Raw genomic sequence first — 26267 nt, forward strand, 5'->3', positions numbered from 1 at the left:
CAACCAGGACCGCGCACAGCCTCTTTTGCTGGCTGAGGATGGGAGGAGGGGCGCAGGCCCGGTCAGGTTACTGTAAATATGCAAAAGCAGAGGCAGTGGGCGGGGTGGGGGTCTAGGTGCAGTAGAGGGCAGGGGGCACTCACATCCCCGGCGCGCCACTCGCGGGGCTCCCGTCTGCACGTGCCCCGGGCCTCTCCTGCTCGCCTAACCAGTCTGCGGAGAGCGCGCGCCCGCGCACTCGGCTCCCGCGTTCGCTTTGTTCCCGCCCACGCGAGACCCAATTTGATGGATCGGTTGGAGGCTCTCTGGCGGCCAATCTGCGTGGACGCCTTTACTTCCTCCCGCCTCCTCGGAGCCCCGCCTGGCTCGCCTTTTTCCCTGCCCACCTGGTCTCGGCCTCCGGCCCCGGGCAGCTCCTAGTTTCAGGTTCCTCGCGCGGCCGCCGTCTCCACTTTCCGTGGCTTGGAGGCAGCGTCTTCCCCTCGTGCTCCAGGCTGCACGCGGTTGAACGCTCCGGGATTCTTGCGGAGCTGAGGACGCCCAGGACGGTGCCGGGGGTGCAGCTGGCGCCGCCCTCCCTATCAATAGGCCGATTCCCGTGGTAGCATCCGGTAGGGAAATGGTCGTGCTTTCGGTGCCCGCCGAAGTCACTGTGATCCTGTTAGATATCGAAGGTACCACAACCCCGATTGATTTCGTGAAGGTGAGGGGCGGAAGGGAGCGGGGAAGTTATTTGTGCTTAAAAACAATACAAAAAATTTTAAAGTATTGCAGACCTTGCCCTGGAGACACGAGAGGTAGGAGAGGCGGCGTGGCTTTGCACCGCTGTGGGATGGAAGTAGAAAGGCTGCGGCGGGTTGCGGGCTTGCTTTTTCTCATGGCACCACTCACCCTCCCCCGTCCCTGTTTTTGGCTAGATGCTGATGGGTGGGAAGGCATAGAGGTGGTGGTGAAAAAGGGCAGAGGAGGGAATGGTCCGCGGCTGCTGGGTGAGGCGAAGGGTGCGCCCCCCGCGGGGCAGGTGAGCGCCAGCTTTTTGCTCGGTTCCACCAGGGGAGGCGGCGGCCGCGACCTAGTGGTCCTTGTTCTTCTAGTCCCGCAAAATGGAAAGACTGAAGTGTTAGGATGACTTTTCAGGTATCCCTGGTATTCCAGATATCTTGTGCTTTGTCCTATATAATCTATTAGTTATTTTTATTAATATTAACCTAATACAATAATACTAACTTCTTACACATTAACTTATCAAAACCAGTATTTCTAAAAAAGTATGTTCATCCAAAAGTATCTTCAGAAGAACATTAGTTCTGTGTGGATGTTTATAGTACTTATGCAAAAAAAAAAAAAAAAAAAAAGGATTCCATTATTAAAAGCATTGCTAGGAAATGTTCTGTACATGTCGAACCAGCTTTATATAAAAAAAATTATAGAGCCTTTGTATCATACACATCCGTACACACATATGTATTTTTAGAGTCTTCAAGAGAGTAGCATTTCATAAATTTACTTGAACCAAAACCTTTAGTAGAGTAGTTCTCATGGCACCATCTCACCCTCCCCTGTCCCTGTTTTTGGTTAGATGCTGATGGGTGGGAACACCTTTTACATTCTTCTTGAACCTCTGAGCATGGAGGTGGGAATTGGGGATTAGTCACAGTAGATGTATGAACTTGAAGCTATTTCCTGTGGAGTGATGAAAGGACACACAGTACTGTATACATGTGACTTGTATACTTGACTCATCCTCAAAACTGTGAGGTGTGTGCAACTATTTGCATTTTACCAATAGGAAACTAAGGCTCTGAAAAATTGAACAATATGCCTGGGATTTGAACCAGAATTGTCTGGCTCAAAATTCTTTTTCCATTAATTGCACTTGATCTCTAAAATGGGAACTGCAGTTCTTGTTCTGTCTTTGCTTGGTTGTTGTGTATGTTAAATGACACCTTTGATATGAGAGCGCTTTAAACAATATGAAGTACCATAAAAGCATATTGTAACAAATTTCACTTTGCATTACTATAATGAGTCTTACTTTATTTGAGGGTTTGGTTTTATAGTCTGTGTATATTATCTACAATTGTCCTTGAAATACCCTTAGGGAAGTCAGTCCTCTTTGGAGGCTGATTTCCAACTTTCAGTAAGTCATATGTAGACATTTTCCCTTTAGGGTTGAAATAATCCCTGCTTCTTCCCTTGAGCACCAGAAAAGTAGTTGGTTTATGGTTAGATGATGTAAATGAAAAATATTTTGTGTCAAACAGTCTCACACTGTAAGAGAGACTGAGGAAATGAGACTCCCAGGGAACAGAACACCCTCGTTTAGTGGAATGGCAGACAGATTGCCAGCACTGGTTATGGTTATGTTTTTCTCTCTTTCTCTGCTGAGCACTTGTAATTGATTAGCTTAACTCTGTAAGATAGCACTAACAGTCTAGAATCTCTTAGAGGATTCCATAGAATCCTCTCAGTGTGGTAAGTGGTGTTCTGTGGACAGTCTGTTGCTGTAGCAGGGCACACCTCAGCCCTTAGACTCCAGGCAACAGCACAGTGATTTTATGTACCACCTATTATGTCTTTTTCTCTGAATCATAGAATTGTCAAATTTCTAGAGCAGGAAGGGCTCCTAGCTCAGATTGGTGAGTGTTGCAACCACCTAATTAATTTCTTCCAGTTGATGATGCCTGTAGGAACATCCTTTGTAAAGATTGCCACAACTTGGGGGCAGAGCAGCAATAGAACCCAGATTTCCGTAGAACCCAGTGCATCTGAGTCTTCAGAGCCACCAGCCCTCTCCCTCACTGTAGGACTTGTGCCCGTGGAGTTTGTTTTCAGATACTGACTCTGATCCTCTACAGTGGCGATCTCCCAACTTTTTTTGGTCTTGTACACCATCAACATAATTGGATCAGGCACTACCAGTAGAATTTATAAATTGTGTACACATATTGTACTATTACTAAGTTATAAAATAAATTGGAATTTAAAAATGAGATTAATAAATATAGATAAATGTTATATTCTCTTCCCTTACCCCATTGATTCATTTGCATGCCCTTGAGGTATATGCGCCCCATGGAGCCACCTCTTTGAATGTGATGATGTAATACTCATTTTCTGACTTTGTGCATTGCATTATTCTAATGTTTTTAGTCTGTATGCTATGCAGTAACACCATCATCAGTCCCTGTGGTTATCCTGTCAGGAACCTTCAACTACTGTTTGAGTTCTGGGAAAATGATCTGTTGTTCTGGAAAATGGTCTATAATTTGGTGGTTTTCCTGTTGCTACATGTTGAGTTGGTACATGTAACAACAGTTGCAGTAGTTAGTCACTGAGAATACCAAGTTAGCAAATAAGGAACTATTGCCCCTAGCGTTAGGTTCCTGTGAACCTCTGGTCACAACATTTTCATCACCTGATCAATACATAACCTTGTAGGTGTTTCTGTTTGCCTTGTTTAGTATATATTCTTGATTCACTACCATTGAGCTCATGGCCAGTGGCACTGTAACTCATGCTTTAACAAAGCTTGTCTAACATATACTTTCTACACAAGGCACATCAAAGCTTTCTTGCACTTTGGGACACTAGACAGTACTTGGCCAATTTTAAACTGCAAAATCATCAACAAAAGGCACAAAATATGAAAAATGTGGCACTAAATACACTCTGAAAAGGACATATTTGAAGTATGAGAGGTGGCCCAGTCAGAGTGGCTCAGTGGTTGAGCATCGACCTATGATCCAGATCGTTGTTCCATTCCCAGTGGGCACATGCCTGGGTTGCGGGCTGGATCCCCAGTAGGGGATGTGCAGGAGGCAGCCAATCAATGACTCTCTCATCATTGATGTTTCTATTTCTCTCCCTCTCCCTTCCTCTCTCTGAAATCAATAACATATAAAAAAATAAGATAAAATGTGAGAGGTGAAATACGGCAAAGCATCACTGTATGCTCCTGAAATGACCGCTCGGAGTTCGGTGAATGTTCCTTCTGATTTTTTTTCCCTATGAAAGAAATTTAATCAGATTGACTCCAAAATAGGCATCAAGTTTAATATATAACCCCTACTTTTTAAATACATAGATTAGGCCTTTATCTTGCTCAGATAAACTTTTTAAGGATATCCTGTGTTTATCTCTGTAAAGTCCTACATTGTCTGATGGTTAAAATTTTCCATCCTTACAGCTCATCCCATGTCATCCTTTCACTGAAGAAAAAAAGATATTCTTTTTTTAGCGAGAGCTTATTTTTTAATAAAACTTTTGATTTTCACATTTATTAACTTATTTAATTTCCAAATTGGTTTGGTGGATGTATAGGAGCCAGAAGAGGTGTGGAAGGCAACCCACCCTTATCCTGTTGCACCCAGTTCTCCATCACCTCTTTAAAGAATTGTGTGGAGCCCTGACCGGTGTGGCCCAGTTGGTTGTCGTCCCGTGCACCAAAAGGTGACCAGTTTGGTTCCTGGTCAGGGTACATGGCCAGGTTGCAGGTTTGGTCCCTGGACCGGTATGTATGGGAAGCAACCAGTCGATGTTTCTCTCGCACATTGATGTGTCTCTCTCTCTCTCCCCCTCCCTTTCTCTCTTTCTAAAAAATCAATGAAAACATTTTAAAAAGTAGATGAATAAAGTAATTTTAAACGTCACGTGTTTTGTTTTTTTAAAGAATTGTGTGGAAAGTCAGTAGCCCTGTCCTCAGAGGCCCTCCTGGAACTTCTCTGAAAGTTCCCAGGGGACTTCATTTCAGAAACACGGATTTCTTTTCAAAGACAAGTCTTTAATACAGAAAAGGGTTCTTTGTCTTCTAGGTATGTGCATGAGGGGTTAATTTCTCAACTTGATTTTCTTTTCAATGATTCATTATGTCACCTTCTAACAAGTTCCCTTTTCTTAAGTCTTGAAAGTGTGGTGCTGACACACTTTACTGAGTAAAGAGAGACTAAGACACACGGTTTGGAAACTCATCGTAATCCCAGCAGTGGGACCTGGGTAGGATTTTGGAGAGGAGCTCCTGGTCAGACCAATGTTTGGCATCTGGTATGCCCCAAGAGACTGGCAAACAACTCCTGGGCTGGGCCTTCTTAGTAAACTAAGTAGATCTCTTCAATAGGGATGAACTGTTCAAACTTAAAAAAAAAGAGAGAGATACCTGACTGATAACTGTTATCATAGTTCATTAATTTATTCTTAACCTTTACCTCTGCAAAATGGAGAAAATAATAGCATTTGTTTCATAGGGTTATTATGAGAATTGAAATGCGATCATTCAAGCCATTCATCAATCAATTCATTGGGTAAATTTGGAGTGGCTGGTAGCAGGAGCAGTGATGAGAATTGATTAGATTCTGGATGTATTTTGAAGGTAGGACTGATGGAATATGCTGTGGATTGACTGGACCTGGGAGTGTGAGAGAAAGGAGTCAAAGATGACTAAGGCATGTGGCCTGAGCACCTGGAAATACGGAACTGCTGCTTACTCAGATGGGGCGATGTGGGAGGAGTAGGATTAAGAAGTAGAAGCAGGAGTTTGGTCTCAGACATCCAAGTGGAGATTTGGGGTAGACAGTTAGAAAAAAATTGAGCTCAGGGAAGGAGGTCCAAGGTAAAGCTATGGATTTGAAGATCATTAGCAATAATAGATGATACTTAAAATCATGAGATCAGATGAGATCACTAAGGATTGCCTATAGAGAGGTGCCTGGAATAGTAAGGGCTCAGTAAATGTTGGCAGTTACTCCTACTACTGCTACAACTACTTATGCTATTACTCTTTATTGGACGTGTTACAAAACTGCCAGGTGAACCCAAACCTCTAATTTTCTTAGTACAAATCTAATAGTTTTGAGAAACCAAAACTATTAGAAATGTCTATAGAGAATATGGTATCAGGATCCAGGGGGTTGAGTGATCCTAGTAAGCTGTGCCCTCATCCACCCACAAGCTGAATGGGCTCAGTCATCGGGGTTTGAGTCCTGGCTTTACTTTGTACCAGCAGTAAAACCTTGTTGAACTTCAACTTAATCTGTTCAAAGGGGTCACCTTGCAGGGATGATAGATGAGGTTCAAGGAGATAAATGTCAGTTCTTTCCCTTTCCCCTCCTTTTAGGGTCTAAGACTCTGGAGCAATCAGGTTTTCTTCTCTGGAACATGAGATACTAATATTCTGTCTCTTCTGTTGTTTTAAACCTATCCCAACTACTAGTCCCTTATAATGATAATCTTCCCTGGTGCAATATGATTCATTACAATTAATTAGATTATTCTTTAATTACAGTTTAATATCCTTAATGAGATTTAGAAGACACTGTTGTCTTATTAGTAACACATTTATTAATTCATTTTAAATTCAAATAATGAAATCTAATGGTTATTCCTAAAGGCTTCAGCTTTCAAAAGAGAATGGATATGTCCCTTTTTACTCTGTGAAGATAGGGACAGCAAAGTGTGACCCTGTGTAGCACTTCTCTTGATAGTTTCTAGTATGCTTTCAGGAAGTATATTTAAGGAGCAGTTCTAATACCACAACTGCTCAAGCTGTCTGACAAATGTCATAGACCACTTACTCCAAGAAGTAGTAAATTCCCATAATTAGAAATGTTCAAGCAGTTATAAACTTATAGTTACAAAATAAGTCCTGGGGATGTAATGTACAGCATGGTGACTATAGTTAATAATACTGGACCATATATTGGAAAGTTGTTAAGAGAGTAGATGTTAAAAGTTCTCTTCACCAGAAAAAAATCTGTAACTGTGATGACAGATGTTAACTAGACTTATTGTGGTGATCATTTAGCAATATACACAAATATTGAATCATTATGTTGTATACCTGAAACTAATGTGTTATTTATGTAATGTAATGTATGCCTGAAACTAATATAATGTCATTTAGATCTGAGTTTAAAAAGGGATTATACACTTTCATTGTAGAAGTTAAAGTCTCAAATACTATAAATCATTTGCACTATGTGGTTTCTTTGGAAACCTTTTCAAATAGTTTCTTAAATAGTTATACTAACTCTTAAGTATTACCCATTACCTTTTTTTTTTTATTGAATATATTGGGGTGACATTGGTTAATAAAATTACATAGGGTTCGGGTGTACAATTCTATAACACATCATTTGTATATTGTATTGCATGTTCACCACGTCAAGTCTCCTTCCATCACCATTTATTACCCCTTTCCCCTCTCCTACTTCCCCACACCCCCTGCCCCTCTGGTAATCACCGTACTGTTTGTGTCTATGAGTTTTTTGTTTTTCTTTGCTTAATCCTTTCACCTTTTTCACCAAGCCCCTCAACCCTCCTCCCCTCTAACAGCTGCCAGTCTGTTCTCTGTATGACTCTGTTTTTATTTTGTTAGTTAATTTTGTTCATTAGATTCCACATATGTAAAATCATATGGTACTTGTCTTCCTCTGACTGGCTTATTTCATTTAACGTAATACTGTCCAGAGCCATCCATGCTGTTGCAGAAGGGTAAGATTTCCTTCTTTTTTTAAGGCCGAGTAGTATACCATTGTGTAAATGTACCACAGCTTTTTTATCCACTCACCTACTGATGCGCACTTGGGCTGCTTCTAAATCTTGGCTATTATAAATAACAGTGCAATGAACATAGGGCCCATTACCTTTTTATATACACATTTTCTTCAAAGGAGACGAGTAAATATTATAACAACAATTTTATTTTTATTGATTCTAAGATCTTTCCACTAAAACAGCTGCATAACCATAAAGCAGGTCCGTGTTTGGACTTGTAAGCATTTATGAGGCAACTCCTTTTTTTTTTTTAATTTTTTAAAAATTTATTTTAGGGAAAGGGATAGAGAAATAGAAACATCTATGAAAGAAACATCAGTTGGTTGCCTTCTGCATGCCCCTTATTGGGGATCGAGCCCACAATCCGGGCATGTGCTCTGATTGGGAGTTGAACCTACCACTTCTTGGTTCTTGGGTCAACACTCAGCCACTGAGCCACACTGGCTCAGCTGTGAGGCAACTTCTTTCATTAGATCTTCAGATATTTTGTGCCCCTTAATGGAGCTCTTTCAGAAAGCCGCCATTGAGTTGTATAAAGTAGAATAAATTGTTGCTTGCATAGTATATCTTCCAGCATTTAGCAGAATTTAATCATAGGCCCCTGGAAGACAAATACTCTCATTTATTTCTATAGCCTTTTGCTATATGTACTACTAAATCATAACATCCCCTTAGGTACCTGGTAGACTAAAAATAGTCACACATTTGTAGAATCCTGGGTTTATTGGTGCATTTTTTTTGTACAATAGTACTCTAAAATTATAAATGGATTATAGCTGAAGTTAAAACATTAATCATCAGTTATTTGTGGAATTACTTATAAAGCCTGAACATTTTCAGTGGGCAGGTTTGGGCAATAAGCACCAGCTTTTGAAAGTCTATTTTTAGAACTTTCTTATATGGTATCATAGGACACATCAAACTGTGGTATAATTACTGGCTTTTAAAATAAGCAACTTAAAGGAATTTTATTTATTTTACAGAATAGATGCTTAATAAGTGTTGAAAGGATGGATAAAATCTTAACAATTTAGTTACTGTACTTTTATGTTATGCAGTAATACTTTTCCAGTAAAAGAGAACACTCTGCTAACATACCACCCCCAGGTAATATTGATATTCCAGGTGTTACACTAAGTTCTGGCTTCATTGCCTAGTTTGGCATTCACTCAGTGCAGAGGAGAGTTTTATGTATAGAGGAAAGGGGCAATTTGGATGATCAGGAATTCCAAAGTAATCTCTTACTTCTAAAGCTTTTCTAAAAGTTCAGAATTATTAAGAACCTTGCACCTTTTATTTCTTCTAGTTCTCTGAGGAGAGAGTCTGTGGTTTATAACTCCATTATCAGAAGTATCTGGCATTCAGTAGATCCTCAGTAAATATTAAATAAATGAATTGGTGGTTTTATGATTTATCCTCTGGAAACTTTTCTGCTATTTATCACTAAATTTGAGTCAAAAGTGATCCTTGCCCAGTTTAAATATTTGTCTGGCCCTGGCTGGTGTGGCTCAGTTGGTTGAGTGTCAGCCTGCCCACTGAAAGGTTGCTGGTTCGATTCTTGGCCAGGGCACATGTCCAGGTTTCCAGTTCTGTCCCCGGTGAGGATCCTTACGGGAGGCAACCAGTCGATGTTTCTCTCTCTCCCTCTCCCTTTCTCTCTCTCTCAAATCAGTTTTAAAAAAATTTGTGTTAGAGAATGTATGTGTTGTGGTAGAAAGTGCTTTCTATTTATCTCTATTTCTAATTACTACAAAATATGCTGAATGATCCATTACTTAACTGGAATGCCACATGAGAACAAGCAAAATTGAATGACTTCTTTATTTTTTTTAGGGCAGGTGAAATTTGAATAGCATATTATGAAGAGAGATAAACACTTCAGTACTACCATTTTTAAAAAGCCATAATAACTTTCTTGTGTTGTATATTTTTATTTGGGACTGCAATTTAAGTTGAGCTTTAATTTGGGTCTTCTGAAATATTAAAAAATTCTAATGTAGCCAAACCTTTCTTTGTACCAGTCAGAAAGATGCTATGCACACTAAAAACACACACTTTTGTTCGTATGGATCTATAAACTATGTCCTGACCATATCATTCCTCAGTTTTCTTCCAGGTTCTTTCACCTCTTGTACCGAGGTTGAAAGGGAAGAGAGGGAGAAAGCACGGATCAGTGGTTTTAAGATGCTCCCTACACCCCAAAAAGCTGGGCTGAGGGCCAGTTCTGGTTAATACTAATCTGAAGAGGTGGGAGCTCTGTTTGGCACAGATGTGTCCTGTGATAGCACAAGCTAAAGCTTCGTGAAATGGAGCCTGTTCTTATTATGTTTAGTGAACCCTCTTTGCAGGGAATAGGATGCTTATCTTTAAGGCCTTTTGCATACCTCAAAGTGGTATGGAAACACTTGGAAACCTGTGTTACATCTCTGGTTTATACATTCCATAGATCAGGTGACTCGCTCCATTGATCAGGTGACTCTACCCAGAACCTTTCCCTCCCTACACCATTCTCTTTGTGTGGCACATTCTCTCCTCTGGTGTTCTCTGGGTTAATCCTGTTCAACTTGTGGTTCTGACTTTTTGTTTTCAGGATTCCTTTGTACTCTTAAAAATTATTGAGGAACCAAAGAACTTTTATTTATGTGGATTATATTGACCAATATTTACTATATTAGAAATTAAAACTGTGTAATTTAAAAATATTTATTCATTCATTTTTAACAAGTCCCATTACTTTGTTAATATAAATAATACATTTTCACAAAATCATTCTTTTGTTTTGGAAAACATAGTTAGAAAAATGGCGTTGTTCCACATTTTTTGCATGCCTCTTCAGTGTCTAGCTATTAAAGACAGCTGGATTCTCTTACCTGCATTGGATCTCTTGTGATATCACATATGTAGCTTCTGGAAAACTATTGTACACTTCTGAAGAGATGAAACTGAAAAAGGCAAATAACTAAGTATTCTCATGAAAATAGTTTGACCTTATAGGATCCCTAAAAGGGTCTGTTTGTACTCCTTGAGGTTAGGGATCATGTACAGTTTTTGTTCCCAATTATATTTCCAGCTCTTAGCACAGGGCTTGCCCTTATTGGACATTTAGTAAATATTTGAATAAATAAATGAGTGAATGAATTTGAATAAACAGACTTCTTGAATTCAATTTGATTATGGAGTTTCTCTTAAAATGTAAAGCCTTCTCTGAATTACATAGTTGGAATCTACACTCACAGCCTGTTTTTTAGACACTGGCTATTCTTAAGACTGTTGCAGAGCCATTACACTCTGGATCCACATGGCAGTCTGCTCGGACTCTGTCTTACCCATTGTGCCCCATTGTAATTCTTTGTTTACCCGCCACCCCTTCCCCCAGATTCTTAAACTTATTGAGAATAGGGACTGTGACTTATCTTCATTCCCTTTCTCCATGCTCCACTGAGGGACTAGCATATCTTGGCATATAGTAGACACTAAAGCAATTGTTGAAAGTGCCACATTTTATTTGAAAAGATACATATGCTACAATTGCAAGTAAATGTAAAAATTTTGACCTAAGGAAGATCATATTCCCAATGCATGGATTACTGACAGGTTATTTATTTCTGAATTGTTTTGCACATCACTTTCTTATAGGGTATTCTGTTAAGTAGTCTGATTACCAGGAATCGTGGTGATCAGGTGTTTTTTTAAAAAAAACATTTGTCATGCATGAACACCATTTCAGCAGGTATTTGAGTTACGTACACGTGCCAAGTACTGTGGTGTGTATTGGGGTTACAGCTGTGAGCAACGTGTACTTGATCCTTGCCCTCAAGGACTTAGGGTCTAGCAATCTAGTTCCAGAGTCAGCAGACTTTTTCTGTAAAGGAATAGTAAATGTTTAGACTTTGCAGGCCATATCATCTTGGTTATAAATACTCAATTTGCCATTGTGGCCCCAAAGTAGCCATAGACACTATGTAAGCATGAATATGGCTGTGTTCCAATGAACTTCATTTACAAAAACTAAGAGGTAGAACAGATTTGGGCCGGGGGCCAGTTTACTGCTTTTTTTTTTTTTTTTTTTAGTTTACTGATTATTGACCCATTCATTTATTTCTTGGTCTCTGTCTCTCTCATATATCCACAGCTGCAATTAAAAAAATATATATATCTTTATTGATTTCAGAGAGAGGAAAGGAGAGGGGGAGAGAGAGATAGAAACATCAATGATGAGAGAGTCACTGATCGAGCCCGCAACCCGGGCATGTGCCCCGACCAGGAATCGAACCCCAATCGCCTGGATCCCAGGTCGACGCTCAACTGCTGAGCCATGCCCGGCTGGGCACACAGCTGCAATTTTCATATATTCAGTGGCTTATTTTCTATAATTATAGGTGAGATTGTTGAAGAACTTGATCTCATGCAAATGACTAAAGCTAATTCTTGTTTGTTTCTTTTACTCTTTTACCAGGACATTTTATTTCCTTACATCAAAGAAAATGTTAAAGAGTATTTGCAGACACATTGGGAAGAAGAGGAGTGCCAGCAGGATGTCACTCTTTTGAGGAAACAGGTTGGGACATTTCTCTTCCATTGCTTCCACATTCCCAAGAGTCTTAGAAATAAGGATGCTTAGAGACTCGTGCTCAAGCCCTTTCTGGGTGGAATACAAAAGGTTTTGTGCTGTCTTCACATTTTTCATTAATGTCTCCAAGTGACAGCACCTCATCACCTCATTCTTCACTCTCATCTGCCTCCTGGCATGAGCCCTTGCTGAGCCCTGCACAGTGCTCCTGGGCCCTCACATCCACACACCGCCTCCAGACCTCTTACCCCAGCTTACACTATGAGGGTATGGCCCAGCCCTCATACCCCCCCGAGTGTCATGAGCTCTGTTCTGCGCCCAGTTTTCAGTCTTTATTTTCCTCTTACACATCATGTGCTGTGGAACTCTTGTTTTGTTGTTTTTCTTATTAAAGTTGCTTCAGTGGCAAAGATCTTACATGTTGTGCAGAGCTAACTCTGTGGCAGTTATTTTCTAGTTAATTTTCTACATTGGACAGTGTGGAATGCTCTCTGAAATTATTAATGTTAGGAGTTAGAACTGGAAATATCCTATGGGGCATGAGTATTTGGGTTTGTTGGATTTTTTTAGATAACATTAGTTAGTCTGAAACACTCCCCTCCCTTACCCTTTTTGTTGCCTCAGTTCTTGTTGAAACATGCATACATATTCCCTGACAGCAGGATATATGTCATTCAGTCTTTAGAGGTCGGGCCTAGGTGTTGTCACATAGTCATTGTTCCAAGTAGCTGTTAGAGTTTTTGCAAGAGGTGGGAGATGGCAGGAGACTGAATGTGAACCAACCCAAGACATTACTTCACTAGCTTTTTTTACTGAATTCCAGGCATGAACTAATTTTAAAGGTTTTCTTTGTTTTTTCCTCAGTTATAGTGCAGAGAAAATCATCAGATTTAATGGAATTCCTGGTTTGTTGATCCTAGTAAGTGAATCAACAAACCAGGTCTTACTCTGTCATTTTATCATATGTTACCTCTCTTCTTGCATACGTGCCTCTCAGTTTAAATTTCAGCTTTAGCAATATAGGAAAGGTAATGAAAAGTATTAATTTTAATCCATTTCTTTTAGGAATCATCTGTATCAGCCCCAAATTGTAGGATACTTTTAATTTGTAACCGTGCTTGGTGCTAATGATAGTTGGAGAAAGTTATTCAGCTTGATTTTCAGGTATCATATTAAGGACTCTTCTTTAAATAAAGTAAGAAACAAACCTCATGTTGTTTATGACTTGAAGGCTGAAGAGGACTCCCACCTGGATGGGGCTGTTCCGATCCCTGCTGCATCTGAGAATGGGGCAGATGACCTGCAGCAGACGATCCAGGCCGTGGTCGATAACGTGTGCTGGCAGATGTCTCTAGATCGAAAGACCACAGCCCTGAAACAGCTGCAGGGCCACATGTGGAGGGCAGCGTTCACAGCGGGACGTGTGAAAGCGGAGTATGTAGCTGCTCGTTGACTTTGAACGTTTCACCAGTCCCGAACCAAATACCTCTTCCACTACTCTTCCCCAGTGTTGCATGATTAGTAAAACAGATAAAATCAACATTCTTTTTAGTCTAACAAGTGAGTGTTTTGTTTTTTCAAAGCTAGGATAAAGCACTTCCCCCAGCTCAATTCCCCAAACGTGATGTATGTCTTTGTGGTATGGTTGATGGACTTTTAATCCCAATTTGAAAACAGCTTCCTAGAAAGTGGTAACTTTCTTGAACTAAGTCATATTCGATCCTTTGCATAAGAGTAACAGCACTGTTGGGCTGCTTCCCAGGACCACTAGGTTACCTGTTTTCTTTTCTGTTAGAGAAGTAAGAACTCGATAAAATTATGCACCCCGTTACTTTGGGGGTATGAGTGTCAGCATTGCCACTCTTTTCTGTGTCCTTTTTGAATAATTTCTACTGTCCCTTTGTCTTAGTTGTGGAGTTCCTGAGAGCATTCCTGCAGAAGGAGATTCACGAGTCCTGTGTTGCTAAGAAAGTCTTTTTTTTTTTGAATGTTTTTATTAATTTCAGGGAGAGAGAGAGAGAAACATCAATCCACTGCCTCCTGCACTCCCCCTACTGGGGATTGAGCCTGCAACCCAGGCATGTGCCCTGACCAGAATCAAACGGTGACCTCCTGGTTCATGGATAACACTCAACCAGTTGAGCCACACTGATGGGATGCTAAGAAATTCTTAATAAGACACTGCCACTAAGGATTTTAGGCTGTTGCCTGATGTAAACCGTAATATCCAAGACTATTTCCAGCTGCTTATGTTTCGTTTGTTTTTTGCAAATGAGATGCCATTCCTTTATATACTTTACAAGGGGCTTCCACCTTTTATTTATTTGTTTGTTTTTTAATATGTTTTTATTGATTTCAGAGAGAGGAAGGGAGAGGGAGAGAGGTAGAGACATCAATGATAAGAGAGAATCATTGATCAGCTGCCCCCTCCCCACTGGGGATCAAGCCCAAAACCTGGGCATGTGCCCTAGCTGGGGAGGGGCTTCCACCTTTTAAAGGATGCATTGGAATTTCAGGATACGCCAATGATCTAGGAATATCAGCTAGATTGCTTTGTACAGCCCTCAGAAGAGTGGAGCCATGAGACTATGTTCAAAGTATTTAACCCATCTTTCTCTTGGTCTTAGTTCCTCAATTATAAAACCAGGGATTTGAAATAAGTTATCATAGACTTCTAAGCCCTGTTTTGGAGCAGTAACAACCTGCATATTCAACATGGAAAAATCCTCTGTCCATGAGTGCAAAGTAGCACACAAAGTAACTCACAGTTATGTGTGCTGGTTTTGAACTAGTGGATCTCTTTTGTTCAATTAGTGCAACATATTAAGCTGTTTTATCCAGTAGAAGACCTCTCTGACACTTTTCAGTTAATCTTTTAAGGATGAGCAGCTCCACATCCCAGCTTCCTTGTGCTTCTCTTTTCACCCATCTTTGATGTTTCCACCACTAAATATGCAGTAGAATTGGTAAACAAGCCAATGTCAGGAATCAGACAACCAGACACTGTTCGCTGATCAGTGAATTTGAGGTTGTACAAGTCTCTTTTCTGATTTGCTACATTTTTTTTTCTGTATAGTAAAACTTCTTAGTTCTCAAGAAATATAGTTCCGCCTGGCTGGGCGTGGCTCAGCGGTTGAGCGTCGACCTAGGATCCAGGCGGTCGGGGTTCAACTCCCGGTCAGGGCACATGCCCGGGTTGCGGGCTTGATCAATGACTGTCTCATCATTGATGTTTCTGTCTCTCTCTTTCCCTCTCCATTCCTCTCTCTGAAATCAATAAAGATATATTTAAAAAAAAAAAAGAACAAAAGAAAAGAAATATAGTTCCATTTTCTAGCTAATCAAAGATTAATAGCTTTGAGCCCCCAAACATTTCTTCTTTTGTTTGGGTGCAGATCTTTCTAAAAGCATTCCCATGGTTTCTTAAGGCACACTGGACATAATTTAACCTTTTCTTGTCATGCATTACATCAAAGGTTATGTAAAAGTACGATATTATTGTTTGCTTTTTTGGGGGGGAATTTAAAAAGTCACCTTCTTATTTCATCCCTTTATCTGTAATCACTTTTGACTATCAATAATGGGGCTGTCAGAACTATCCTCTCCACCCAAATTGTTGCTGCTGATCTGTGATCCTGGAACTCCGCTGACACTCTTACTAGATCTCATGGAGTCACTTCTCATGGTGACCATTTGGTCACAAATAGAGAAACTGGTGACAGCTATTTTGACTGGTTTTTACCTGGCAAGATAATGTGTTCCTACATTTTAATTTGGCTTTCCCTCTAGGTTCTTCGAAGATGTAGTTCCAGCTGTCAGGAAGTGGAGAGAGGCTGGAATGAAGGTATATATTTATTCTTCAGGGAGTGTAGAAGCACAGAAACTGTTATTTGGGCATTCTACAGAGGGAGATATTCTTGAGGTAGGTTACCGGATTATTTTATCTTTGACACTATCAAAGCATGAAATAATGAATGTTAAAGGAATATGCTACAGTTATTAGCTAAATCAGCATTCAGATAATTACATTTATATATGCTAAGCACTTTGTAAAGAGAAGTGAGAAAACTGGGGAATATATTACAGGCAAGAGTGAAATGTTTCTATTACCAGTTTTTGCATCAGAAGTTCTTAAACTTGGTTGTGCATAAGGATCACCTGGGGAGTTTGTTAAAAATGTAGATCCCTGGGGTCTGCTTCCTAGCAAATCTTAATCAGCAGGCCTGAGGAGTCAGGAATCTGCATTTTAGCAAACATTCACCCTAAGTGATTCTGATGATCATACTAGAACCATATGCAAAATACAGCTAACAAGATATGAGCTAGCTTGTAAATCAGCTATCTTGCTAATATTAGGAAATCATTAACCCAAAGGAAACTAATGGCATGTTTCTTTTGGTTGTTTAAAGTAGCAGGTAAAATAGTGATACATGCCACTATCCAAAAAACAAAAACAAAACGGACTATTTTTTTTTATGTCTTTATTCATTTCAAAGAGAGGAAGGGAGAGGGAGAGACAGAGAGAGAGAGAGAAACATCAATGGTGAGAGGATCGGCTGCTTCCTGCATGTACCCCACTGGGGATCGAGCCCGCAACCCAGTCATGTACCCTGACTGGGAATCGAACAGCAATCTCCTGGATCATAGATCGATGCTCAACTGCTGAGCCGTGCCAGCTGGACCAAAACAGACTTCTTCAGTGCAGCAGAGTACAAGATGGATTGGTTGTTTTCGGTACTTTGGAGAGATACAGGTTTTATTTGAACAGAACCAGCATTCTTGTGTAAGAGAACTGGGTACATTATTAATTAATTTTAAGTTAAGGCCACCTGTTAAATTTCTTGTTCATGAAAAAATTCTTGTTAGCACCTCTGTCCTGCCATCCTTGTGCCCCCTGGAGAACAGGGTGGTCATTGGAAGAAGAGAATACATTTAGGGATTCAAAAAGAAATGCTAGCTTAGTGCACACTGAACTTAGTGGTACACAATAGGTCACTCATCCAACTCTTTGTTAAAATAAATATTTTGAACTTCTGCTGTATACAGAAAACACTTTGGCTTTGGGAATTGTCATATTCTTATTTTAGTACTTTTCTGCATTTCATGTTCTAAATAAAAAATTAAATCAGTAATAAATTTTTAAAATTATTCGTAACTATTGTCTCTGAATACAGATGTAAACCTCTTTTCTGCTCTCTCTGGTATAACAAAGTGAAAACAGGACATAATACGTACTGAGTTCAATAATACAAACTTTATTCTCCAGTTACTAAATGAGGCAGACTTGAGAGAAAAAATATGCAAAACCAATCTTAACTTTTTAAAAGTTAAAAAAAAAATCATATTAATACTACCTTAATTTGTCTTGGAGTGATTGTTAGGCTTGTTTATTAGTTTGTGAAAACTTCTGTATATATTCAAAAGATCACATTATAAAAGCTGATCCTTGCACTAGCTGGTTTGGCTCAGTGGTTAAAGTGTCGGCTGCTGACTAAAGGGTCCCAGGTTCGATTCCAGCCAAGAGCACGTACCTCGTTTGCAGGCTTAGTCCCTCGCTTTGCATGTGGAGGCAACCAGTCAGTGTGTTTCTCTCACATTGATGCTTCTCTCTCCCTTCCATTCTCTCTGAAAAGCAATGGAAAAAATATCCTCAGGTGAGAATTTAAAAAAAGCTGATCCTTAATGTGGACTTATTTTAATCACTGCTTGTTAAATTAGCATTTGTTCTCAATTATTTTTAAGGCGGCAAGGATATAAACTAGCTCTTGGGTAGAATTTCAAAATGTTTTAATCAGAAAATTGAAAGTTTCTTGAAAGTGAAATAACAACTTATTAATGAGGTAGGTTAAAGAAATCTGTTCATTCTGGGGTCGGAGGACAGTGTTCAGAATCTTTCTTCAGGCGTGAAATCTACTTCAGTAAGTAGTTTGAGTATAAATAGTATTTTGAGGGTAGAAAGTAGGGCATATATATTTTAAAAGATTTTGAGGAAAAATTAATGTTAAAGAAAAGCAAGTAGATTGTAAAATGATCTTATATATGTCGAATTGGTAGTTTTTTCCTTTCGAATGTTTATTGCTATAAAATCTTTATGTACTTTCTGTAGTCTTCACAAAGTTCTCTATTATGTAGATTTTCAGTTGTATATTGAGTGAAATCACTATCATTGTATATTTCAGAGATGAGGGATGAGAGACAAAGGAGTTCAAGTTACAAGTGTATTTATAGCATATTTTCCCTTTTCTTTATTCAGCTTGTTGATGGTCACTTTGATACAAGGATTGGACACAAAGTGGAGAGTGAGAGTTATCGAAAGATTGCAAACAGCATTGGGTGCTCAACCAACAACATCTTGTTTCTCACAGACGTTACTCTGGGTGAGTAATCTGACTTCTTACTGATGGGAACTGAGCCTGGCACTGCAAACACATTGCCTCTCTAAAGGAAGTTTATGTGTGGACCCTTGAAAAGTAAAAGTTTTATAAAAAGAAGCAGTGAGCCCTGGCCAGTGTTTCTCAATGGTTAGAGCATTGGCCCTCTGACCCAAGCATCACAGGTTCGATTTCTGGTGAAAGGGCACATACCTGGGTTGCATGTTCGGTCCCCAGCCCTGGTCTGGGCGCATGTGGGAGGCAGCCAATCGATGTGTCTCTCTCGCACTAATGTTTCTCTCTCTCCTCCCTCCCTTCCGCTCTTTCTTAAAAAAAAAATCAGTGGGAAAAAATGTCCTCGGTTGAGAATTAACAAAAAACAACAAAAAGAAGCAGTGAACCAGCCAACTCACTTCCCTCCCCACTTACCCATCCTCGGGGGTTGTGTGGGGATGTGGCCATTGGGAAGACTAAGCCTTCTCATTTTAACTCCGTATCCATGGTTCCCTACCCATCTCTCTGTACACACACATACACACACACACACACACACACACGTGAAATGGGAAAATAACAAAGGATGACTTAGGGGTGTCATTGTGGGAATAAGCATGCAGGCAAGAATGTTACGGTAGGTGCATGGCTAGGTAAGGTGAATAAAGTCACAGTGGGCCTGCAGCAAATACATTTAACAGCAGTGAGATCACATATACACACTCAGCCAAATAAAGAGAGAAAGAGGTCTCTGTAGTTTGAGTGCTTTTTGCCTTGTCATTCGGTTGGTGAACACTGCCCTTGGTGATTGGGAGCCTCATCCCTGCCTTCCCTAGGACCATCTCTGTCTCCCAGGCACCCCTCACGATTCACCTGTTTAAAGATAGCATCTTTTTCACCCAGCATGTCCCTCTATTTTATATGGTACATTAGTAGATGCATTATTACATTGAGGATTGAATGCACAAAACAATATGTACTGTTTATTGGCCATTTAAGTGATTTCAAGAGTGGTTTTGACCAAATGTAAAACATGTGCTCAAGCGTCTGTGTGAGACTGTGAGTCCTCTACAGAATTATAGAGGGAAACAGTAGCGAGTAAGGAAACAGGCGGCAGCAGGCAAAGGTGAGGGTGCTGGGGGAAGGTGGTCACTGCCTTCTTACCCGAAAGCCTCTGGTTGGTGTGGCTCCCCCACGCTCCCCGGCCTGACCCTGGCCTTGGATTGCGTGGTTGTTCTCCTTAGAGTGGTGCATCTCCCTGGGGACCTACTTTTGGTGTGTTTATAATTGCACTTGTATTTGAGGGTAGTTCTTTATGTTCCACTCAGCTTGGATTGTTAGTTTCACACCCTGTTTACTCCAGAGAAGGGCTTTGTGTACTGCACAGCTGCTCCAGCACCCTGTCTGTCTCAGGCTGGGGAAGGAGGTTGGGGAAAAGAGGCCGAGGGCAGGGGGTGCTCTCTTGCCTAGTCAGCTCCACATGGCTCCTGGGCCCCCTGGAGACAGCTTCAGCACCTATCGGCAATATTCCTCCCTTCAGCCTTCTGTCTATTGTTGCAGAATCAAAGTCACCTTCAGTCATTAGGACTTTCAGAGATAGGGCAAATCCAGGCTGCTGGCAAAGGCGTCTTACCTGTGGTAGTGTGTATTTTTTCTACTGCTAACCCATGACCTTTTGGTCTGTTGTTTAGGGAAGAATGTCTGTTGTTTAGGGAATATAACAGGCAAAGACAAATTAGCTAAGTGGTTTTGTAAACAATCTTAACCACCATAGATCATCTAATGCCGTCAAGAAGTTATAATAATGTTTTTCAAAGAAAGAGGGCTAAAACAGGCTTAATTTCACCTGACAAACAGTAGACATTCAGTAATTGTTACTACCTTTGTTAACTTTCCCACCTTGGTGAATCTAGACTGGAATTTTTGACCTAGGTAGACAGTATTTAGTGAGGATCAGCCCATAGGTCCTGGCTTAGGTCAGCTTCAGAGTCTAAGGGTTCCTACAAACTGATGTCTCATTTTTCTACATCTTGGAAAGCTTTACACCTGCATGTCTGACTGCCCTGAAGGTGAGACAGGCAGGTGCACGGACACACTGCTTCAGGGTTCATTGTGTAACTAGGTAGCCAGGCCGCTTAAATGTACCATCAACAAGCATTTCACATGGCTTCTACTTGGAACTGTAAATGTTTGTCTATCATATTTCTGTATAGAAACCTTTTAACCTCCTACTGAGTCAAAGCTACAGTATACCCTCTTCCTTGGATGGTTTTTGGAGGCTTAGAGTGGTGGGGTGGTAAGGTCGCTTTATTGTCTATGTAGGTTAGGGATGCGATAGCAGTTTCTGTGAGGAATGATAATTTTGCTCCTTATGGAAAGGAGACAGGCCTTGTTCTGGTGAGTTTGTCTGGTTTAATCTGTGAATTGCTTTTCTTTAATCATTCACATAAAGGGGGCTGTTGGAGATGAAAATCTGTGGTTTGTCCTATATTTAATTTCCTTAGCATTTTGAATGGTAAGTTTTTGCAGACTTAGAATTAGGGATCTGCTTTGTGACTGGAGCTCCCCACAAAGCCTATCCTGAGCATTCTGTGATCCCCAGACCCTCGCCCTATCCGCTGTATTTTGGTTACTATTAATAATTACAATCCCTGCCCTAAAATCACTTACAGTTTCTTCATAGTCTTGTTTTTAGCCACATTTTTTTGTCTAGTTGCCATCATAGTACATCTATAATTTCAGCTTTTTCTTTTTCTCTGAAGCCATTTCCTTTCCTTAGGTTGCAGTCCCAGAAGTTACTCCTGTTCTTTTTACAGACTAGAGATGATCCCCAAGTTGGCCTCCCAATGAAATTGGTTCCTCTGAGTCCTCCACAAAGAGGTTTTATTCCTGACCCCAGGCAGCTGGCTGCCTTCCTCGCTCTTGTCTGTTATCTCTGATCCTGTGTTTTGGTACTCTGTGCCCAGACTTCCATTGCCAAGGCAGAGTGGAAGACTAAGCGATCTCTGAAATAATACCCAGGCATAGAAGAGAGAACTGAAAGACCTTCTTCCTTTAGAGGAAAGCAGTCCAGGGTTTCAAGTCAACAAGTATTGGTTAAATGTCTCAGTATTCTATGACTAGAGCAAATAGATGCTTAGGAACAATCTTGCCCTGTGGTGATCCAGGTGAGACGCTGAATGTGGGACAGTCATTAGCTAGGCTAGTGTCAGATCTCATGTGGCTCGTGGCTCGTGAATCATGGAGGCTCAGCTTGGTGGAGATCCTGGATTGCTGGTTAGAAGGAAAGCCTTGCTCCAGGCATCCAGGCGGGAACTGGCCAACAATAGGAGACAGCTGCCTCTTCTGCTGGAATGAATGGCATCTGCAGAGTCTGCCTGAGGGGATTGTTTAATACTTTTTTGCCCTGGGAAGGTGACAGCCCTTTCACAGGAATAGCCGAAGATAGACACTTGAGGTGGGTAGAAGGAAGAGAGAGTGTGTCCTGCTTCTCTCTCTAGGAATGTACCATCTCTCTCAACACCACTGCCCTTTCATGCATTGAGATGCTGCAACTATTTTCCAGAGGTTGAGAAATCACTGAGGTGTTTTTTTGTTTTTTTAAATCTTTACTTGAGGACATGCTTTGTTTTGTTTTTATTGATTTTAGAGAGAGTGGAAGCGGGGAGAGAGAGAGAAACATTGATTAGTTGCCTTCTGTAGGCACCCTGACTGGGAATCGAACCCACACCCTTTTGGTGTACAGGACAACACTCCAACCTATTGAGCCACCTGGCCAGGGCCCACTGAGGTTTTTTAATACCAAATCTAAATTCTTCATACCACGTGTTTCGGATTCTTCTCCAGTTTTGCTCTGTCTATCCAAGTATGCCCCATCTCTCTGACCTGTGTCCTGTCTCCCACAATGACTTGCTCCATTCTTCCAATATTTACACATGTATTATGTCTGCCTAAAGTGCCTCCTTCCTAGAATGTCTCCTCTCTTTTCAGTCTTGAAATCGCTGATCAAAACTCACCCTTTGCAGAGGCATCACTTGTTAATTGCAGATTCTAATTCAGTAGTTCCATCTTGGGGACCAGAGATTCTGCATCTTTAACAAGCTTCCAGGTGATTCCCTCACTGTTGGTCCATGGACCATACTCGGAGTAGTGGCACTGTAGACCAGGGGTCGGCAGACTTATTGTGTCCAGGGCCACGTAGTACATACTCTAGGCTTTGCAGGAGACACAGTCTCTGTCACAGCTATTCAGCTCTGTCCTTGTAGTGCAAAAGCAGCCACAGATAATACACATATGAATCGGTGTGGCTGTGGTCCAATAAAATTATATTTACAAAAACAAGTGATAGGCTGTAACTTCGACCCTTGTTCTAGGGTACAACCACAGACCACAGAATCAGATTAGCAATTTCATACTTCAGCTCTACCACTCACTAGCTCTCAGTTTCCATAGCTGTAGGATGGGGATAGTAATGTTAACTACCTCAGGGTTGTTGTAAAGATTTAGATGAGAATGGGAACTCCACGAAGGCAGAAGCTTTGTTTTGTTCTCTGTTCCTAGAATAGTACCAGGTACCTACCTAGTAGGTGATAAATTAATATATTAGCTATTATCTTTCAGATGGAAACAAGATGGAAAGATATGTAACCCATGGTGTTTTAGAAATATTTCTGCAGTATCTAATTTACCTAGTTTTATTTTACTATTTTTATTTCTACCCACTATGTGGCCATAGGTCACAGTCTGTTGGGGAGAGATACAACAGATAATAAATGTCAACTCATGCTGTTGTGATAGAGCTGACAGGGTGTTGAAGGGGCATGCGGGATGCTCTACTAATGCTTCTGGAAGATGAGATATTTGAGTTGAATTCCAAAGACTAGGAATTTGCCGGGCAAAAAAGATGGGCAGTCTAGTCAGGGGTTATAACACATGCGGGCTCCGATTGTGAGAGCAGGTATTTGGGCCTGATTAGGTCCTAGGATTCCATTTGTCCTATATCTGCTTAATTGCTATTTTCCCTGACAGGCTGCCCTTTGGGAAACAGCTCAATTCTCTCTAGGACTAGTGGGAGGGAATGGAGGAAAGGTGTGGAGAGGACATGGCTCTGTCTTTCTGCATTCACATACTTAATAAAACTCAGAAGTCTGGATGCATTGCCATTCTAGTCTGTCAAGTACAATTATGTATTAATGTTTTTATTATGGAAAAATAAAAGTTATGTAAAAGAGAATAATACAGTACCACCCATATGCCCATCTTCCAGCTTCAGCAATTACCAGATCAAGACCAAACCTGTTTCTTACATTCCCATATGCCCCCCCATTACTTTGAAGCAAATATCAGAGGTCATATTTTGACGTTTCTGATATGCATTTTGATTTTCACAGAGGCCAGTGCTGCTGAGGAAGCGGATGTACACGTAGCTGTGGTGGTGAGACCTGGCAATGCAGGACTAACAGACGATGAAAAGACTTACTACAGCCTCATCACGTCCTTCAGCGAACTGTACCTGCCTTCCTCGACCTAGAGGATTTCTGAGGAAGACCAAACTGTCTTCACAGAGTTGTCCCTGTAGTCTAGTTTATTCTAATGGTAAAAGTAACTTACTTTAAGCATACGTATAAACACGTATATATGCAAGTATATATGCGTGTTCAAATTACCTTCACAGGCACAGAAGTGGGGGAGGGGGGAATCTCAGTTCAGTGAAAAGGAAACTAATTTAAAGATGCTTTATATGTAGAAATGGTTTGAAACCACAACTCTCACTCTGATTGAGGGCAAAATGTAGTTGATAGAAGAAATTATTACAATACAGATCTAATGTATTATGTTTATCAAGTTATGGACCAAAATGGAAAGGTAGGTTTGAGAAATTATTCAGAAGCCTTGGTCTTTTAAAAACTGGAAGAATTTCAAAGACTTACCCCTAATAATAATTCATCTCCCTTTTTAATTATGAGTTAGAAGATTATAGCAGCTGAATTTCAAAATATTAGCTTTCTTACCTACAGAAGACAAAGTTAGTTATTTCTGCTCCAAAAGAGACAAAATTGGGGAAGGAAGCTTATTTGAGTCCTAATCAATCAAACATCTGTTACTTAAGGAACTTGCTAATCATTGTGGTGCCCTCAGCAAGCAGTTGCCTTATCAATGAAAAAGGTGCACTGCTGTAAAAGGTAAAATAGAGACGTGGTTCTTAACATTCTTGCCAAAACAGTTCTAACCCTGCCAGTTGTTATCACTACAGATTTTATAGCTAGCTGCCTTTCTAACTCCTCCTTAGCACAGTTTGAGAATATGTTAATGATGTTTACTATTTTTAAAAAGTTTACTGGAATCAGTTTATAAGACCTAAAAGAGCCCCACTATGTACTATTTTCCTTGAAATGTATGTGGGAAATGTAAATTTTATAACAGCATTATTTATCCTGGTTCAGTTCTAATGGGATATCATGTTAATGTCATGTTGTGATTAATAAAATCATTCTTTTTCGTCACTCATTTTTATGTAGGTCCCTGAACTACACCACATACTGCCATAATAAAAAAAAGAAACTGTAGAGATTTAGAAAAATAAGAATTTTATTTTAGTTTTTGTCTTAATCTTGTGTGTGTTTTAATGGAATGCCATTGGAAAACCATTGGCTATTACTTGAGTCCTATATACATATATGGCTAACCTCACTGGTTATTTCGTTTGGATAGTAAGCATTCAGGATATGAGTGGGGTTTCTTAGATTTTTGAGACTCTTATGTTTGAGATATATAGGCTAATGCTTGAAGGGGGCAGGTATTCTCATTAATCAGGAAGAACTGATGAATCCTGGAGGAATAATTTGGGGAATGCTTTAAATAAGGAAAAGGAAGTAGCCTTGCAAATATGAGAAGATGGGGAATATAAAAGATTTTATGTTGATAATTTTTTTCTTCTAGTAGCTAATTAAGAAATCTAAGGACTATGGAAATACAGAAGAGTAGTTAAAGGGAAATGAATTTAAGTAAATCTTAGAAATAGGAGTGAGTTGTAAATGATGGTAAAACAAAAAATGGTAATAAAGATCGAACTTCATGCAATTTCTGAAAAAGCTCATGAGAAGATGACAGAAAAAGGTACCTCTTAATGATAGTGAAGGAATAATTAGAAAAGTAAGGAAGAAATGAGAGAAAATTGTGCACCAGGGTCTAGATTAGAAAGGAATTTAAGGAAAAGGAGGGTTTTCAGTATCTAGCCAATGGAGAATTGAGGTGGAGAGGTGTCTTAGTGATTCAGGCTGCTATAGCAAAGTACCAGAGACTTGGTGGCTTAAAAACAACAGAATTTTATTTCTTACAGTTCTGAAGGCTAGGTCCAACATCATGTTGCTGGCAACTTGAATGTCTGATGAGAGCCCATTTCCTCATAGACCAGTTATCTCTTTGTAACCTCCCATGGTGGAAGGGATGAAGGAGCTTTCTTGGGCTTCTTTTTATAAGGGCACTAATCCCTTTCATGAGGGTTCTGCCAAGGCTTCCCAGAGGCCCCACTTCCCAGTACGTCACCTTGGGAGTTAGACTCCAATATATACATTTGTGGGGGACACAGAATTTAGTCTACAGCAACAAGCACTTACTTTCCATGATAAAAGGGTTACCAGAAAAACTAGTTTATATTGAGTAATTGAGGACAGAAATAGATTCAGAAAGTAAGAGAAAGTTGCAATATCAAATTCAGTTTGTCAGAGAAGGGTGTGGAAGGAAGGGGAAAAGGTGAGGGGGCTATTTCTTAGATCCTAAGA

The 26267-nt window shown here is 40.3% G+C and overlaps 1 protein-coding gene across 1 annotated transcript; it reads left to right on the plus strand.

The window, feature by feature from the left end:
• Window positions 1-254: 254 nt before the first annotated feature.
• Window positions 255-24989, plus strand: ENOPH1 (enolase-phosphatase 1). The gene is made up of 6 exons (XM_081162502.1): window positions 255-703; window positions 12008-12109; window positions 13353-13555; window positions 15911-16043; window positions 18375-18498; window positions 23877-24989. Exons 1-6 carry the CDS (start codon window positions 620-622, stop codon window positions 24014-24016), a joined length of 786 nt encoding a protein of 261 aa, XP_081018628.1. The 5' UTR covers window positions 255-619; the 3' UTR covers window positions 24017-24989.
• The last annotated feature ends 1278 nt before the right edge of the window (window positions 24990-26267 follow it).

This window comes from Miniopterus schreibersii (assembly GCF_964146895.1).
Source record: "Miniopterus schreibersii genome assembly, chromosome: 1".
NCBI classification, from domain to species: Eukaryota; Metazoa; Chordata; class Mammalia; order Chiroptera; family Miniopteridae; genus Miniopterus; species Miniopterus schreibersii.

Excerpts from the sequence above, each read along its gene's own strand:
- ENOPH1 (XM_081162502.1), top strand. The coding sequence starts at position 620 with ATGGTCGTGCTTTCGGTGCCCGCCGAAGTCACTGTGATCCTGTTAGAT. Across the intron at positions 704-12,007 it reads CCCCGATTGATTTCGTGAAG|GACATTTTATTTCCTTACAT; the intron begins GTGAGGGGCGGA and ends CTCTTTTACCAG. Across the intron at positions 12,110-13,352 it reads TCACTCTTTTGAGGAAACAG|GCTGAAGAGGACTCCCACCT; the intron begins GTTGGGACATTT and ends TATGACTTGAAG.